This window comes from Herpailurus yagouaroundi, unplaced genomic scaffold, assembly GCF_014898765.1.
Source record: "Herpailurus yagouaroundi ecotype Mexico unplaced genomic scaffold, PumYag 139, whole genome shotgun sequence".
Taxonomy (NCBI): domain Eukaryota; kingdom Metazoa; phylum Chordata; class Mammalia; order Carnivora; family Felidae; genus Herpailurus; species Herpailurus yagouaroundi.
Genome location: NW_024412394.1, coordinates 36,756,542 through 36,776,903, shown reverse-complemented (window position 1 = coordinate 36,776,903; position 20,362 = coordinate 36,756,542). Strand labels below are relative to the sequence as shown.

General features: G+C 34.8%; 1 protein-coding gene and 1 pseudogene across 6 annotated transcripts in view; one reads left to right on the top strand and one right to left on the bottom strand.

Annotated features, from left to right (window-relative positions):
- SENP6 (SUMO specific peptidase 6) overlaps nucleotides 1–20,362 on the bottom strand; it is a 116,667-nt gene that overhangs the window by 91,353 nt on the left and 4,952 nt on the right. For all 6 annotated transcript variants that reach the window (XM_040473982.1, XM_040473983.1, XM_040473980.1 and 3 more), the window contains exons 2-3: nucleotides 2,615–2,708; nucleotides 631–691 (exon numbers count right to left, since the gene is read on the bottom strand). In XM_040473982.1, coding sequence (XP_040329916.1) covers nucleotides 631–691; nucleotides 2,615–2,708 — 155 coding nt within the window. The remainder of the gene's footprint in view (nucleotides 1–630; nucleotides 692–2,614; nucleotides 2,709–20,362) is intronic.
- Nucleotides 16,588–20,362, top strand: part of LOC121029217 (protein LSM14 homolog A-like) — an 8,384-nt pseudogene continuing 4,609 nt past the window's right edge.

The following is a 20,362-nucleotide window of genomic DNA, read 5'->3' as shown; positions in this document are numbered from 1 at the left end:
AAAAAGACATGTATCATTGTAAATACAAATGTGCAAACAAATTTTTCTAAATGAACTATGTCATGCCATTATTATTATGCATCTAGATAGATTTCAGAGATGTCAAAAAAGTGTTACTTAGACTCAATATAGTAAGAATTCATATGAATCAATAATATTCTACAGACTAAATTAAAAAAATGGGCAAAGATATTAACTGACAGTTATCAAAAATGAAAAATAAATGGACTACACATATGAAAACACATTTAACCTTACTCATCATAAAAGAAATGCAAATTAAGACTACACTGAGAGATGCCTGGGTAGCTCAGTCAGTTAAGCGTCTGACTCTTGATTTCAGCTCAGGTCATGATCTCATGATTTGTGAGATTAAGCCCCATCTGAGGCTGCACTGACAGCACAGAGCCTGCTTTGGGATTCATTCTCTCTCTCTCTCTCTCTCTCTCTCTCTCTCTCTCTCTCTCTGATTCTCTCTCCCTCTCCCCGCCTCCCCCACTCACTTTCTCTCTCTCAAAATTTAGAAATATATATATATATATATAAATCTTCTTTTGAAGTATTAGGTTTTAGTATACAACCTAAAAAAATTACCAAAAAAAAAAAAAAAATCAGAAAAGCAACACTTGCCTTTTTTCCTTTTGAGGTCTCAGAATCCTCATCTTCACCCACACTGAGTAGATTTGCCTCACTACACAGAAAACAAGGGGGAAAAAAACCTTAAGTGACAATTACAACCCATACATTAATTCAGAAGTTTTATTCTCTTTGCTCACCTAATTCAGGGATCAGCAAATGTTTCCTATAAAGGGCCAGAGAGTAAACATGGTCTTTATACCAACTACTCTGCCATTTTGGTATGAAAGCAGCCACAGACCACAGGTGTGGCTGTGTTCCAATAAAACTATTAACAAAATCTAATGATGGGCCAGACTCAGCCAATGGGCCATCGTTTGTTGCCCTTGCTATAAATGAACATATAATTTTTGTTTTCCTAACTGTAGATTCCATTTACAGTCACTCATTTTTCCTTTCTGTCTTGGATTTAAAATTAGGGGAAAAGAACAGAGAAACAAAATAGAGAAAAAGCTGGTAAGAAAACCTTAGCTGATATAAAGAAAGTAATTCCAATGGTGTTACCACAGTAAAACAGTACACCTTTGCAACTCCTGGAAATATCAACACTTTAGAATCACTGGCCTGAGACTCTAAAAGATCAGACTGATATATCTATTTAATCTCAAAATATTAAAAAAGCTGAAGCTCCTAAGGATCCTCTTATAATGATAAACCAAAGAGTATGATTCATAAATGAAATATACAGAACAAGTAATATAATCATGACAAATCTAACAAAGAATGTCAAAATACATTCTTCTAAAGACAACTGTTAACCTATTTTTAGTAAAATCTTAGTTATTTATAATAAAAATGTAAAATATTTGTTTCATTGCTGTTTATACACATCCCAACTTTTTTACTAGTAAAAATTCTCTTTTTTCCAAACATTTTACAAAAATATTTAAAAGGTGATATACTTTCTACTCAATTTTGGATCTAATTCAAAATTTTCAAAATTACATAAGAAAAATATATTATTTATAATACTAATATTATATATATAATTATAATAAAATACTTGTATTTTATTTATTATATAATAATAAAAGACAGGAGAGAAAGATGACCACAAAATACCAATTTTAGGTGAAAACCTTACCAGTTCGAAGTTCTCCTTCGAATAAAAGTTTACAGTCAGTTTAATATCTCATAGATGAAAACACATGAAAGTGGTAATGATGAATGGAGCTGTTGCCCAGACAGAAAAGTGAAGCACCTACAATATTTATTAGCCAATATCTTCTGAATGACTTTTTGTGTAGAAATTTTTAAAAATACTTATAGTTTGGTAGAACTCCTTGTATATATTTATGTATCTCTGAATTTGTTCTGGCCCAGTGGAAAACCAGATCAACAAACCAAGGCACCTAATAGCAATGGTGACTTTGTAATACAAATCTCATGATATGCAAAAGGTTGTATTAAAACTATCATTTAAATTTTACAAAGCAGTCATTCTAAGCACACTAACAAAGTGTAATAACTACTCTGTTTAACTTTTGCCTGAGTTAACATCTGTGTTTATCATTTATATAGTTTCTGCTTTCTCTGGTAGTAATGTGATCTAAGATGGATAGGGCAACTGGGAAGAAAGATACACTATAGGACTTAAACTTTCACAAAAAATTCAGGGGTCTTAATGTGGGTTCACTTACTCATGATAAACAGTAGCTTTTCAAATCAGAAATGTTATTTAAAAAAAAGAACAATTTCTTTAATTGAAAATCTTTAATGATCAATTTTAATAAGCTTACATGTATTACATGCACATAATTATTTCAAAAGACACATAATCATTCACATAATCATTCAAAAGAGAAATGAAAAAGCAAAATTATTTAATAAAAATCTGCTTTTTCTTTCCTTGATGCTACTATAAAAGATGTTTTCTTAAGAATACCATACTCTTAAAAATACTTCCATGGAATATAAATCATTTTCCAATGAAATGTCATTCTTATAAAATATGTGACGGAAGAAAAAAAGTTCTTACTCTTTATCTGTATCTCCTTCACTTTCGTCTCCATGATCAAAGCTCCAATTATTTTTAAAACCTCCATCTCTCTTAGATTCTGATCTAGCCAAAGCTGAAATAAAACAGAGATAAATATTCATTAACAAAGCTATTCAATATGAAATAAAATTTAGCATTTCTCAAGCTCTTTGATTAGTCTAGATGTTTTCTTAATTTTCTTGCTTTTTGAATATTTCTTATAAACATCTTATCTCCAAAATGAAAAAGAACACATTAAAATCTGTTTCTGCTAATTTACAGTTGTCCATATGCATGAGTTTGTTACCAAGAAGAAACTCAAATTGGTAAGATTTGCTACAATAAAAACAGAGGCGGAGCATGTGAGTATGTATAAAATATATAAAAACCAACCCTGTATGGCCATATTTGATCACTGATCAAATTACTACCTGTTACTTTGTTATTTTGTTTATAAATCATTTATGAGAACTATATCCAGACACTAGCCTTTTCTTTACTTCAGTCAATCATCTCTGCCTTTTAACAGAAGAGAAATCAATGTTTAACATCTGCGTTGACAATATGGTAAACTCAATGTCCAGGAAAATCCTCCAGATCAGAACACCACATATACTCATGATGAGTTTTAAAATTTTAAGTGAGTGGCTAAAACCCTCTGAAACCATAAACAACCAGAAAGTGGGAACTGAGAGATAAATGAGTTCAGAAGCTGGCATTTGTCTCAGAGTCAAAAACCTCATGGCCTAGATCCTGGGCTTTAAGATCAAGTTTGGGATGCCAGCAAGATGAGGTTAAACTGATGACCAGAAGATCTGAAGGGCAACCTTAAAATTAGGTGAACTAGGAGAAAAAAAGAAACTGAAAGAAAGTAGGAATAATTCTGATGTCTTTCCTTTGCTCTGGGTTTTTAGGTTAAACTGATGACAAAGTGTATTTATCTCATGGTTAGGGAATTCCTAACCACAAGCTCACAATTACTCAGGTTTGGGACCAGAATTTTCATAACCATAACCTACAGGACCCAGGAAAGTCTATCATTAAAACAGTCTCACAAGAGGCTGAGTATCACTAGATGTTGGAAAAATGCAAATCAAAACTATAATGAGATACTCAGTCATTAGGAGAGCCATTATTTTTAAAAAACATGAAATAGTAAGTGTTGGTAAGAATGTGGAGAAACTGGAAATTCTGTGCATCACTGGTGGGAATGTAAAACAGTGCAGCCACCATGGGAAGTTCGGCAGTTCCTCAGAGTTAAACAGAATTACCCTGTGTTCCAGAAATCTCATTTCTAGGTTTGTACCCAAAATAACTGGGACAGCACGGACTCTGATACTTACATACCAACATTCATAGTAGCATTAATCACATAGCCAAAGGTGAAAACAACTCAAATGTCCAGCAAAAGATGAATAAATAAATAAAATGTTCTGTGTATATACGCATATACATACACACAGAGGAATATTATTCAGCCATAAAGGAATCAAATTCTGATACATGCTACAACATGGATGAACCCTGAAAACATTACAATGAGTTAAACAAGCTAGCCATAAAATAACATATATTGTATGACTCCACTTATATGAGGTATCAAGGATAGGCAAATTCAGAAGCAGAAAGTGCGACAGAGGTTAACACGGGTTGGGGAAGGAGAAGAATGGAGAGTTATTTTTTTAATTGGCATATGGTTTTTGTTTGGGATGATGAAAAAGTTCTGGAAATGAATGGTGGTAATGATTGTACAACATTATGAAAGTACTTAATGACAATCCAAATTGTACACTTGAAAATGGTTAAAATTGTAAATTTTGTTATGTATATTTCTGCTACAATAAAAAACCATTTTTAAAGCCCCACCCTGCAAAAAGCCTCTATGTGACTAACAGAATCAAATATAAATCCTCTCTAAAAATTTCAATACAGCCTCAAAAAGAGTTTCAAAGAATAGGAGTTCACAACCAAAATTACGAAATGGGAAGGAAGAAGTCACTATGAGCAAATCTGAAACTTCTTTACATGTATACTGGAGTTGGACAAATAATAGTGTATAATGAATGCAAGGTTTCTCCCTGTCAGAGAAAGAGGTTACAAATAAGCAACAGAAAAGAAAACCAGAATGAACTCTGTTTATTCTAATGGTACTAGAGAAAGAGATATCAGTATGAATCCATATTTGTTTGACATATATACAGATAGGTAAAAGAACAAATATAGGCATGTCTTGTAGCATGGGTTAGTATACAGAACTAAGGCTCTCTTCTCTGAGAGGTCTAAAAAGCAGTGACAGCCTAGTGGCAACAAGTACACTTACAGCCAGATCCTGATTTTTAAATATCATTCTCTAATAAACGGAGCTCAGGCTCCTAGAAGAAATGACTGATTCTAAGGATGGGGCAGGGAAAATACAAGATAAACCTGGAATATTCTGTATACTAGGAAATAAGGAGGTTCTTTTTCCACACACACACACACACACACACACACACACACACAAAAGATGGGGGAATATCAAAAGGTTACAGGAGCCAAACTGAACCTCCCAATAGTTGAACAAGGGTGAAACAATTTTAGCAAAAATAAGCAACAGTATTGAATTATAACTCCCAAAAGTAAACAAATATTCACGAAGTCATACTGACATAAATGACTGAATGAATAAATAACTAAATGGGAAAAAGGGACATACTTTCCTTAAAAAAGAATTCCAAATGATATATGCACAAACTCTTTCCTATAAGAGATGAAACTTAATTCCCTTTCCCTTCAGTATAGACTGGACTTGGTAACTCCATTACAAGCATCGACTACAGAAAGGGGGAAAAAAGTCAATTGACAGTGATATCTGACAATCACTACCTCAGCCATAATTAAGGTTAAAATCAAAAGTGATGTCTTATTCACAGGATGTAGTATTTAATACGATGTGATGAAAATGCCACTTCAGCTCTGTGGTCTTCTTCCCAAAAACCCATAATGCCAGTTAATCATGAGAAAACATCAGATAAACTGAGAAACAGTCTACAAAATACCTGACTAGTATGCTTTTAAAAAGGAAGGAAAGATTAAGAAACTATTATAGATCAGAGGAGACTAAGGAGATATAACGATCAAAATGCGGTATCCTGGATTGGACCTTGGAATAAGAAAAGGACATTAGTGAAATAACCAGGGAAGTGCAAATAAAGTCTGTAGTTTGGGTAATAGTATTATAGTTATGTTAATTTCCAAGTTTTTAACAAATGTACTGTGATCATATAAGGTGCCAACATTAAGAAAAAATGAATAGTATATAGAAACTATGACATCTTCGAAACCTATGAATTTAAAATTATTCCCCAAAAAGAACATTAAAAAATCAAAAGTAAAATGAACCTGTTTTAAAAAAAGATGGTTAGGTGAAAGTTATGCTACCAAGACAGAAAAGGTAATTAAACTATAATGATTTCTAAGCTAATGAAGACTCATAATCGAGCAACTAGTATCCATCAACTAGGCAAGTTAGTCAAAAAGGCCACGAGGCAGCGAAAAGCCAAGAAATGCTTATTATTTATGCACTAAAGGAACTAGGGTTCTAAACACACAATTCGAACACATCTAGTCATATGATTTCCCAATCCACAGATTAGAACCTCTAAATGTATAAATGAAAGAACAATCAACAGATTAGAACCTCTAAATGTATAAATAAAAGAACAATAACCTCGAGAAAGTGATTACTGCCAATAAAAAAAAAAATAAGTTAGAAAAAACAAACACATTTTTAAAACATAAGTTTAGGGCAACTTACAGTAGGAGCAAAACCTTAAATCCTTAAAAGTCCTGGAGAGCATTTCACATTTCAATATCCTGCTATAGCTGACATTAGTAATAATGAGAATAGAAAATTATGTCCACTAAACTCCACTTACAAAATTAAGTGGAAGAAGAGATAAAGGTTAAGAAGAGATCCCAGCAAGTATCACAAATCAAATAAATGCATTTTTCTCCATATGCTTCACTAAAATGACAGTAAAGGAAGGAGAGGAGAAAAAGTAGAAACCCTTAAGAACAAAAAGAAAAGCAAAAAGGAGATAACAGTACATGAGAGATGTAACTAAACTGAAAGATGAAAACGTGATGGATGGGGAGGCACTGACTTAGTTGACTAGAGAAAACACACCTAAATACCTACAAGGGCACAAATATTACCAAACTGACACAAGAAGATTTGAACACTGCTGCATCAATAAAAGAAACTGAATTATGACAAATATTTCCATGAAGAAATATTCAGGCCCAAAAGACCTCTCTAGTAATTTTTTTATACAGGTTATTTTTATTTCACAGTAAGTAATTTCGTCCTATTTTTTAAGTAAACTCTACCCCCAATATGGGGCTCAATCTTACAACCCCAAGTTCAAGAGTCACATGCTCTAATGACTGAGTTAGCCAGGTGCCCCTATAGTAATTTCTTTCAAGCTTTTAAGAAAGAGCAACACACTTATTTTCCCAGAAAATAAAAGAAGGGGAAATACCCTGCACTGACTTCGCAAAGTAAAGAGTATCTGGATTCCAAACCTGACAATGACACCCAAGGAAGGAAAATTACCACTCTCATGGAGACAAATATAAAATCCTAAATAAAATATCAGCAAATCAAATCCAGTAATATGTAAAGAAAAATATACACTAATCGAGCAGAGTTTATTCCAAAAGAATCAACATTTAAAAATCATAAATATAATTCACAAAACAAATACTTTGCAACAAACAGAAAACAGTAACAAATACTGTTCAGGGGCACCTGGGTGGCTCAGTCAGTTAAGCGCCTGACTCCTGATTTTGGCTCAGGTCATGATTTCACAGTTCCTGAGTTAGAGCCCAGCGTTGGGCTCTGCGCTGACAGTGTGGAGCCTGCTTGAGATTCTCTCTCTGCCTCTCCCCTGCTTGTGTGTTCTCTCTCTCCTTCTCTAAATAAACTTCTAAAAATTTCTTTAAAAATTAAAAAAATAATTTTTAAAAATTTAATAAATACAGTAGACATCAATCCAACTACATCAATAATCACTCTGAGCATCAATGGTTTAGGTGCACCAATCAAAAGACAGAGTTGTCAAAGTGGATCAAACAACAGACCCAACCATATGCCATCTACAAGAAACATACTTCGGACACTAAATAAACAAATGGACATATACAGATTAAAAGTAAACAGATGGGGAAAGATATACCACACTAACAATAATCAAAAGAAAGCAGGAGTAGCTATGTTTTCAGACAAAGCAGATGTAAAAGCAAGGAAAGTTATCAGACATAAAGAAGGGCATTACATAATGTTAACAGAGTCAATTTTCTTTAATTTTTTAATATTTATTTTTGAGAGAGAGAAAGCGCACCTGAGCAAGTGGGCCAGAGAGAGAAAAGGCACAGAATCTGAAGCAGGCTCCAGCTCTGAGCTGTCAGCACATAGGCCGATGAGGGGCTTGAACCCATGAACCATGAGATTATGACCTGAGCTGAAGTAGGATGCTTAACCATCTGAGCCACCCAGGCACTCCAACAGAGTCAATTTTCAATGAAGACATAACAATCCCTAATATGTATGTACCTAACAACAGTGTTAAACTATATAAGGCAGAATCTAATAGAATTCCAAGAAGAAAACAGAAGACCTGTTATAATAATTGGAAACTGTAACATTCCTGTATTAGAAATGGACTGTAACAGTGGGCAGAAAATCACTGAGAACAAAGTTGAACTCAATAATACCACCAACCAACTGGAGATGATGGACATCTACAGACCACTTCTTCATCCAACAACACAAAAATACACATTTTTCCCAAGCTCACATGGAACGATTACTAAGACAGACTACATTCTGAGCCATAAAACACTTTAACAAATTTACAGAAACAGAAATCACACGTCTGCTCTGAGATCACAACAGGATTAAACTAGAAATCTATAAGTGAAAGGCTAGAAATCAACAAATGGAAAATTCCAAAATACGTGGAAGATTAAAACACCTCTAAATAACAAATGGATCAATGAAGAAACTTCAAAATAAATTTAAAAATATTTTGAACTAAATAAAAATGAAAGCACAACTTACCAAATTTGAGAGATATAGTGAAAGCAGTATACACAGGGAAATTTATAGCACTGAAAGCATGTATAAAGAAATATCTCAACTACATCACCTAAGCTTCTATCTTAGGAAGCTAGAAAAAGAGCAGTTCAAAACTGAAGCATAAGAAAAGAAATAATACAAATTAGGGCATAAATCAATGAAACTGAATAGGGAATCAATCAAAAAAAATCAACAAAACCAAAATCTGGTTCTTTAAAGACTAATATAATCCATAAGCTGCCAGCCAGGCTAATTAAAAAGAGAGAAGACACAGGGATACCTGGGTGGTTCACTCAGTTAAGCATCCAACTCTTAGTTTCAGCTCAGTTGATCATCTCATGGTTCTCGGGATGAAGCTCTGTAGCGGGCTCCACACTGACAGCATGGAGCCTGCTTGGGATTTTCTTTCCCCCTCCCTCTCAAAATAAATAAACTTAAAAAAAAAAAAAGGCGGGGGGGGGGGAAGACACAAATTACTAGTATCATAAATGAAAAAGGAACATCACTACAGATCTCACAGATATTAAAAGAATAAAGGAATAGTATTAACTCCACATCCAAATTTAATAACCCAGATGAAATGGACCACTTCCTTGAAAGATACAAGCTGCCAAAACTCACACAAAAAGAAACAAATGATCTACATAAGCCTCTATCAAAGAAACGTAATCAATAATTACTTTCCAAAACAGAAAACACCACGCCCAGACGGGTTCACTAGTGAATTCTACCAAGTATTTATGGAAGAAATTGTACTAATTCTCTATTATCTCTTTCAGAAGATAGAAGCAGTCTATGAGACCAACAGCACCCTAGCATCAAACCAGATAGAGACATTTACTAACAAATTGAATCCAACAATGTGTAAGAATTATGCACCATGACCAAATGGGATTTGTCCCAGCTTTGCTGGACTGGTTCATCATTCAAAAATTAATGTAATCCATTTCATCAATAGGCTGAAAAAGAAAAGTCATACAATCCTATTGATAGAGGCAGAAAAAGCACTTGATGAAATTCAACTCCTATTCATGATTTTTAAAACTCAGTAAACGAGGAATACGGAGGAACTCCCTAAACTTAATAAAGAGCATCTACAAAAATCTACAGCCAACATCATACATAATGGTGAGAAACTGAAGCTTTTCCACTGAGATCAGGTACAAGGGAGGAATGACCTCTCATCATTCCTTTTCAATAATGCACTGGAAATTTTGCTAATTCAATAAAACAAGAGAAGGAAAAAAGAGAGCTATAGATTGGGAAAGAAGAAATAAAACTTTGTTCAGAGATGATATTTCCACATAAAATCCAAAATAATCCATCAAAAAAAAATGCAACTAAGAAGCAATTATACTGTCTGAAGAATATAAGATTAATACAAAAAGGTCAATTGCTTTCCAATATACCAATAATAAAAAAGTGGAATTTGAAATTAAAAGCACAATACCACTTACATTAGCATGCCCCAAAATATAATACTTAGCTGTAAAGCTAACAAAATATGTACAAGAGCTATAAGGAAAACTACAAAACTCCAATAAATGTAATCAAAGTAGAACTAAATATCATGGATAGCACGACTCAATATTGTCAAGTTACCAATTCTTCCCAACATTATCTACAGATTTAATGCAATTGCAATAAAAATCTCAGCAAGTTATTTTGTAGATAGTGAGAAGCAGATTATAAATTTATGTGGAGAGGCTAAAGACCCAGAATAGCCAACAAAGTATTTATGAAGAACAAATCTGGAAGACTAACACCACCCAACTTTGAGTCTTACTATAAAACTACAGTAATAAAGTCAGTGTGGTGTTGGCAAATGAATAGACAAATCAGTAGAAAAGAACAGAGAACCCAGAACAGACCCACGTGAACATAATTAGTTGATCTTTGACAAAGGAACAAATGCAATACAACGTAAGAAAAGTTAGTCTTCAAAAAAATGGTGCTGAAACAACTGGACATCCACATGTAACAAAATGACTCTAGACACAAACTCACATCCTTCAAAAAAATTAATTCAAAATGGATTGCAATGGAAAACTATAAAACTCCTACAACGTAACATAAGAGAAAACTTAAATAACCTTGAGTATGACAATGACTTTTTAGATACAACACCCAAGGCACAATCCATGAAAGAATTAATAAGCTGGACTTCATTAAAATTAGGCACTTCTGCTATGCAAAAGACAACATCAAGAAAATGAGAAGACAAACCAGGCTGGGAGAAAATATTTGCAAAACACACATCTGATAAAGGATTGTATCCAAAATATACAAAATACTCTTAAAGTCATTAAAAAGAAAACAAATTTAAAAATGGGCCAAGGAGCACCTGGATGGCTCAGTCAGTTAAGCGGCTAAATTCGTCTCAGGTCATGACCTTGTGGTTCGTGAGTTCAAGCCAAGTATTGGGTTCTCTGCTGTCAGCACGGAACCCACTTCAGATCCTCTGTCCCTCTCTCTCTCTCTCTCTCTCTCTCTCTCTCTCTCTCTGCCCCTCCTGCTTGTTAAAAAAGGAGGAGGAGGAGGGGGGAGAAGGGGGAGGAGAAAAATGGGCCAAAAGAGGGGAGGAGGGTTGCAGGACAGGCAAAATGGGTGAAGGGGAGTAGATACAGGTCTTCTATTGTGGAATGAATAAATCACAGGAATAAAAGGCACAGCACAGGGAATACAGTCAATAGTACCATAGGAGCATTGTATGGGGACAGACGGTAGCTACACTTGTGGTGAGCATAATAGATTTGTGGAATCACTATGTTATGCACCTGAAACTAATGTAACACCGTGTCAACTATTCTACAATTTTTTTTAAAAGGAAGGGGGGCCTTGGATATCTCAGCTGGTTGAGCATCCAACTCTTGATATCAGCTCAGGTCGTGAGATCAAGCCCCACGTCAGGCTCTGCCCTGAGCATGGAGACTGCTTAAGATACTCTCTCTCTCCCTCTCTCTCTGTCCTTCCCCCCACTTGCACACATGCATGCTCTCTCTCTCAAAAAAAAAAAAAACAAATAAACATTAAAGGGGCGGGGCAAAGACCTTAACAGACACCTCACCAAAGAAGATAGAGATGACAAATAAGCACATGAAAGGATGCTCCACATCATCGGTCATCAGGGATATGCAAATTAAAACAATGAGAAACACTCCCATTAAAATAGCTAAAATCTGGAATACTGACAACATCAACTGCCGGTAAGGATGTACAAAAAGAATTCTCACTCATTGCTAGTGGGAACACAAAATGGTACGGTTTGGGATTTCTTACAAAACTACACATACTGTTACCATGCAGCAAATGCACTCCTTGGTATTTAACTTGGTATTTAAGGAGTTAAAAACTTACATCCACACTAACATCTACACACAAATATTTATAGCAGTTTTATTTTAACTGCCAAAACTTGGAAACAACTAAGGTGTCCTTCAGTAGGTGAATGGATAAATTATGGTGCATTCAGACAATGGAATATTATTTCCCTAAGAAGGAATGAGCTATCAAGCCATGAAAAAACATGAAGAAAACTTAAATGCATAACTACATACTATATGATTTCAACTATATGACATTCTGAAAAAGGCAAAACTATGGGGACAGTAAAAAGATCAGTACTTGCCAAGAGTATTTTGGGGGAGGCAGGTTTAAAGAATGAATAGGTGGAGCACTGAATTTTATGGCACTGAAAATACTCCATATGATATTATGATGATGGATACATGTCATTATACATCTCTCCAAACCCACAAATTATATACAACAGCAAGAGTGAATTACACTATATATATGAACTTTGGGTGATTATGCTGTGCCAATGTAGGTTTATCAATTGTAACAAATATACCACTCTGTTGGGAGATATTGATATGGGTGGAGGCTATGCACATGTGGGAGTAGAAGGTACATGGGAAATCTGTGTACCTTCCTCTCAACTTTGCTGTGAACCTAAAACTGCTCTTAAAAAAAAGTCTTAAAAAAAATAAATAAGTAAATACTTTGCATGGTTAGGGGAAAAAAAAGCCTGTTTTGTTTTTTTTTCCAATTTCACTGAGATGTAATTGTCATATAACACTGTATAAATTCAAGGCGTACACCATAATAACTTGAATTACATATATTGTGAAATGATCACCACAATAAGTTCAGTTAACATCCAACACTTAATAGAGATACAAAACAAAAAGTTATTATCCTGGTGATGACAACTCATCACATAAGAGAACTCATGAGAACTTTTTTCTTGTGATGATCTACTGTCAACAACTTAAAAAAAAAAAAATACCAGACAGATGTTAACTAGAGTCATCATTTTGTACATTAAATCCTCAGTACTGGAAGTTTGTACCTTTTGACCACCTTCTCTAAGTCCCCAACCCTCACCTCACTTCCTGCCTCAATAACCACAAATCTGATCTGTTTAAGATTCCACATATAAGTGAAATCATATAGTATTTGTCTTTCTCTGACTTCTCTCACTTAATATAATGCCCTCAAGGTTCATACATGTTGTCTCAAATTGCCAATGTCCTTGATTTTTATGGCTGAGTAATATTCCACAGTATATAAGTATGTATATGACTATTTCTTTATCCATTCCTGGTCAACGGATCTTAGGCTTTTTAAATGTCATGGCTATTATAAATAATGCTGTGAACATCTGGGTGCAGCTATCTTTTTGGTACTTTTTTCTTAAGTTTTTACATAGTGTAATATTAATTTCACTTGTATAATATAGTGATTCCACACTTCCATACAACACCTGGTGCTCATCACAAGTGTACTCCTTAATCCCCATCACCTGTTTCACCCATCCCTCCATCCATCTCCCCCCTGACATTGTTTCCTTCGATATATTCCCAGAAGTGGAATGATGAATGATGTTGAGCACCTTTTCATGTACCTGTTGGCATCTGTATGTCTTCTTTGGAAAAATGTCTATTCAAGCCCTTTGTCCATTTTTAATTGGATTATTTGGGGGTTTTGGTAATGAGTTGTAGGAGTTCTTTATATATTTTAGATATTAATCCCTTACAATATAAGACTTACAAATACTTAATAAAGTCTTTAAAATACTTTTTCAGTATAAAGAAAACATAATATATACACTATAAATAGACTTCCAAATTCTGTTAACCCAGCCTGTATACCTGACTCGCATTCTCCTGCTGCCATAAAACTAATAAAACAAAAAAGTTATAATACAAAGGACCAATAAGACCAAAGGATTTCTTACATCACGAAAAGCACAAGCCATTGGGAAAAAAAACAACAAATGACTACATTACATTAAAAAATTCTGTTCAAGGGTCTCCTGGGTGGTTCACTCTGTTAAGTGTCTAACTCCTGATTCCGGCTCCAGTCATGATCACATGGTTTGTGAGATCAAGTCCCCTATCGGGTTCTGCGCTGACAGCACAGAGTCTGCTTGGGAGCGCTCTCTACCCCCTTCTCTCTCTGCCCCTCCCCTATTTGCATGTACGCTGTTTTTCAAAATAAATAAAAAATAGAAATAAAAAATTCTGTTCATAAAATTATTCATTAAAAAATAAGTAATAATTTCATAAGATGTATGTTTAATCCATAAATTCAGCGAAAGTTTTTTATCCAGAGTATATAATATAGAACTCTAAAATTCCAAGAGAATGCCTATTTTAGGCAGAAGATATGAATGAATTAAGAACAGAAACACGTACACACAAAACAAAAGCACAAAAAGAAACTCATAGTATATTTTGTTTACTTTACTCAAGAGCCCGAAGCTCACAGAACAGGGATTAGCTCCAGCTTGGCACTCAATATTTTTTGAATGTTCAATGAACAAGGAGTATTTTTTTTAAAAAAGTTTTAATGTTTATTTTTGAAAGAAGGAGAAAGAGAAACAGTGTGTGCTAGCGGGCAAGGGGCACAGATAGAGGGAGACAGAGACTTGGAGGCAGACTCCCTGCTATCAGCGCGAAGCCTGACCTAAGGCTGTAACTCATGAACCATGAGATCATGAGCCAAAGTCAGATGCTCAATGGACTGAGCCATCCAAGCACCCAGGAATATATATGTTTTTTAATGAGCAATAAAGATACTCAATCTCACTACAGACCAGAATATTATAAATTAAAACAACCATCTGATAACCCCATCAGACTGGCAAAAACTAAAACATCAAACATTATGAAGTGGGTGATGATGTGTATAAACTGGAAAATTTAAAAACTGTTAATCAAACCACTCTGGAGACCAATTTGACAATATCTACATAAAGCTGCAACTGTACATGACCCAATGATTCCATCGCTTAAGGGATACACTAGATCAGGTGTCAGTGAAGTATGGCCCAGCTAAATATGGACTACTGCCCGTTTTTATGAGACCTAAAAGCTAAGATGGCTTTAACATTTTTAAATGGTTGAAGGGAAAAAAAAAAATCAAAACAATGTTTCATAACACATAAAAATTATAAAAAAATTCAAATTTGAGTGTCCATCAAGTTTTACTGGCACACAGCCACATTTGTTTACTTATGTCTCATCTATGACTGCCTTCTTACTCAAATAGCAGCATTGAGTAATTGGAACAGAGAGTGTTCAGACTGCAAAGTGTAAAAACATTTACTATCTGGCCCTTTAAACAGAAAGTTTGCTGACCTCTGCCCTACAGAAACACACACACACACACACACGTGCACAAGGAAATGTACTTTTAAAGATTTCATAGTAGCAATATGAAACATATGAAGGTATACATAGTAGCAATGTATGTAATAATAAAAAGGTGTCTACAACCTAAACTTCTACAAATGGGAATGTATAAGTAAACTGTAGTGTATCCATACTATGAGATACTAATTGACAATGAAAATGGAAGTTCTTATCAATATTAATCCCTCAAACAATGCTGTAAGAATGATAAGCAAGTTGCGGAAAAATACAGAACATAACTCATATTCTAAAACATGCAAGATAATTTACACGTGCGCACGCACGTGTGGGTGCACGCGCACACACAGACAGACACACAGACACACACACACACACACACACACACAGTTTAGAGATACATACATAAAGAGGAAAGTACAAAGAAATGCATGGGAAAGATAACTACCAAATTAAGAATGGTAGTTACCCCTGGAGGTAGGAGGATGCAAAAACGATAGGGTTTACCCCAGCTTCAACTATACTGGTAATGTTTTCTTTCGGCTAGTAAGCAGAACATGAGTTTTTGCTATACTATTCTTCATATTTCACATAGATATAAAATATTTCCTAATAACTTTTAAACTATCACCATAACGTTTTACAATAACGAAAAATAGGATAATTTTTTTAAACTTGAAACTTCTGCAACTGACAAATGTAAAAGCAGTAAAATATAAAGAGGAATTAAATGTCAATGTCAGAAAATCTCAATAAAGCAATTTCAGGTGGCTCTGTAGTACTATCGCCCCAGTCTTTCTTAAGAACTTGTCAGGATCCTCCAAAGACAGTTCTATTGGAGCTCCAAGCACCATGTTACAGGTACCCTGCTGAAGAGACCAGGTGAAGAGGCCTTTACACTACATGGAAAGAGAAGGGTCCACCTTTCCACATCTACTAGAGTCAAGACATTTGAATGAAGCCATCTTGGAACCTCCAGACCAGGGACATATGTTATGTAAGGAAGAATCACCCAGCTGAGGTGACTTTCTCAAATCCTTAATCTATAAAGCCTTTGTACTTTTGAACAGAAAACAGACCAATAGATTATCCAAAACTATCTCAAAATGAAGTCTAAATATATTATATTCTTGGGAGTGATATTAAATTAGATTTCTCAGGAGTCACCAAAACCACATACTCTTTGCATCGGGATGGAGCTACTACTGCTCAGTATTCTTTGTTTATCTACTTCTTTGTTCCATTCAGTGGATTTCTACGGACCTTTTGGCAGGATGCCAGCATACAGTTAGTTCTGTCCAAGGTCTTTATCAGGCAGCTGTTTGGTGCTACTGGTGTTTCTAGAAGCTCCTTGATCTTCTATAGAACAGAAATATCAAGCAGTGGTATCTTATCCCAAAGTAATACAGGTGGTTCTATCTTTACAAGATAGAAAAAATTCAGTTATCTCTAAAAATTCAGTTATCTCAAGCTGATGCACACAAAGTTCCAAAGTCATGAAATGAACAACTCAGAAATGACTGTAAGAGACAAACAGCGCCAAAGAAAGGTGAGAAGATCATCAGGGTAAGAGAAGAATTCAGTATCCAGGGAGATGGACCAATGACATTTTAATTCTGAACATGAAATGCATAATTCAACAAGGAAAAAACTGACAGAAAACTTAAATTAGACGGTAAACTTGAGAAACAGGCAAAGCTTGTAAATGGTGAAGACAAAGGAGACTCAAGAGTTGGTACTCAAACTGGGAAGGAAATGCTGATGAAGACTCCCAGACTTAATCGCTATTATGACAAAACTAAATCATTCTTTGATAAAATCTCCTATGATATTATAGAATGGAGACCAACCTAGGCTGAAGAAAGATCAAATGCCAAAATATTTGGAATCCCACTTCATCCAAACAGTGGTCATAGGAGTTATAGAGGCAGAGTCAACAGAGGTCATGATGGTGAAGAGGTAGTATCTTCACCATGTTTTCACAATTTAGTGGCAGATTCATATATAGGAGGTAGTGGGGTAGAAAGCTTGCAGATTTTTGAATGAGGAAAGACAACAAAGTTATTACATAGTCTACAAACAGGTCTCAGGGAATTTCTAGCTCTTCATTAGATTGCCATTTGGTTTCAATCTTTGCAAAAAATGAAGAAGTGAATTTACTATATGCTGGACACACACACTGGCTTTTTTTGTTGTTGTTCTCCCTACTCTATTTCAAAGACTATAATGCAGTTAATATGAGAGGGGGGGAAAAACCATACTAAAAAGCAAACATGAAATGTATTTGAAATAGCCAAAAACCTCCAAAAGCAAGATCAGAATATGGTTTGTTGTACTGCTACTCAAGCTTGTAGCTTCAGATGTCCTCAAGGTAATTGTTGTTAACCTGCGACAAGACACGTCTCCATGTGACCCCAATGATTGTACCAATTTTAGCAATGAAAGTCCTGTATCCTCAGGAGAAAGGGGTCCTAATTTTTGGTGATGGATGCAGAAAATTATGTAAAGTACAAAACCCAAGATAATCCAAAGAATAGGGCTAAAGAAAAACCATTTGTAATATCAAACAGATACTGCATAGATTATCTACCTTCCATACTTGTTGTCTTTTTTTTTTTTTTAAGCTGATGTTGGCAATCATAATTTGCGGTTCATAATAACAGATTACCATCCATTGTTGCATCATTCCAAGCAATAGGACTTTAAGTATACAAGTTAAGTGGGTTATAATCATGATCATTAATAGTCTGCTGTCCTTGACTTTGTATATTAACTGTTGTGTTTTGTACGGAGACAGTGTTTAATTTTTAATACCATAAATAGTGTGACCATGTTTTCTAAGAGTTCAGGTAATGAAAATGAAAAAGACTACAATAACAACTCCAGCATGACCCAAACATCACCAAGTGAAAGAAAAAAGGAAAGAAAAATTTCTAACATTCTTCCTCTTTTCTTACTTACGCTTACCTGGATTCAGAAATTCTTGAATTAGTCCCTGATCAAAGAGAAGTCAAACCAATGACTGTTTATTTTGCTCTTTATACCTGTGAAACAAATTACAAATTGTGTGGCCTACTTTGTTCCATCTTCTGTAGCTTCCAACTGCCAAGAAATTAGAAACTTTTGGATCTCGTAAGAACTGTCATTTTCAAGTTTAAGCAATATTTTGGCTTTGTGAAAAGAATTAAAAAATATATACATACCAGGTAAATGGGAGAAGAAAGGTGGCTGTATAAAGATGGTTGCAAATTCTTTGCCACTCTTGGCACTGAATGTTGGTCTACTTCCCTCCCCTTGAATCTGGGTTGATTCTGTGACATTTTTTGCCAATAGATGTGGCAGAAGTGACTGGGAAATTCCTGAAATTAAGCCTTAAGAGATCTGTGGCTCTTGTTCTTGTCCTCTTAGAGTGCCGCTTTTTCAATAACTGATAATTCCCCATAATTCCCTATTATTTTTCCTTCTCTTGTCTAGACCCCTCTCAAAGGGAAAGTAGGAAAGAGGAAGAGTGGGGAAGCAAAGGGATAAGGAAAGGAGGGAAGGAAGAGAGAAGGAAATGCTGAAGGAAGTTAAGATTATATATGTCAGGTGCCAAGCTCCAGTTCTGATTTTCCCACCAAGTTGTTCTAGATCATATAACCCCTCTACAACTCTTGATTTCCTCAAATACTCAACATAGTTTTGTAATGGCAACAGAAACAATCAACTTATGGAAATGTAGACATGTAGACTATATAATTCCATTTCCTCCTTCCTCTCTGACTATAATATCAAGAACAATCTGCTAATGGGCGCTAGGTGGGCTCAGTCGGTAGCACATGCAACTCTTGATCTCAGAGTTGTTTGAGCCCCACGATGGGTGTAGAGATTACTTACTAGATAATAATAATAAAATAAAATAAAATCCAAAAACAACAAGCTAATACCTAGAAAAAGAAAGGTAGTAAGTGAAAGAAAAGTAAAAACTAGAATTCAAATAAAAACAAAGGCAATATGAAAGAGAAGGAAAGCAAGAAAAGGAAGTTCTTTTTCTCTGACTACTAAGAAAATCAATATAGCAATACCAAGTAACACATAGTGCTCAGGATTATATGCCCGGAATTGTTCTGTTAAACATATTAACATATTTAATGTTCATGGAAAGTTTATGAGGTAACTTCAGTTACCATTCTTGGTTCACAGATATGAAAACACAAAAGTGGTGAGCCAAATGTTGAACCCTGGCAATCCAGGTTCTGAGTTCACACTCTCATTACATTTCTAATGAAAATACCTTTTATGAAATCAACTCAACTGGGATAAAACCAGGAAATAAGCACACTTAAGTAAGGAGTAAATAAGGAATGATACTGTGATGCAGTTTCTAAGAGTAGTCCTATCAACAGAAAAAGAAACAGGGCTAAATGGATAACTTTGTGGTATGTTCCACTTAGCAGGTGGAAACTAAAGACCTTGCTCATATTCATGGAATGCCAATCATTTAGAAGAAATTGTGCTTTAGTTCAAGAGATCCTATGAAGTATTTATTTACAGTTCTCGGTAAAACTGACAAACTGATTGGGTTCTGAATTACACTTATATGTAAAATAAAAGTATGGTTAAGGGAAAATAGAAAACATTTTTCATTTGGAGATTTAATACATTTTGCTGGTATAGAGGGCAAAAGAGCAATAATTCAGCATCAGGCTTTTCAAGCTAGTGGTCAAAGTCCACAAAAGGAGTTGGACCCAAAGTAAAAAGGGAAACAAAGTAGTTACGTAGGTATATGTGTGTTTGTACACAAAAGGTAAGGCCAGGAAAAATGGGAGTAAATAATGGTGAAGCAATTAGTTGGTAAGAAAAAGGAAAAAAAAAAAAAAGGGAGAAAAAAGCTCTATTTGAGTAAGTGTAGTATAAAAAAAAAAGGAACAAATGAGAGAGCAAGTAGATTTGTTAAAGGTTCCACAGGGGAGATAAAGGGGGGGAGGG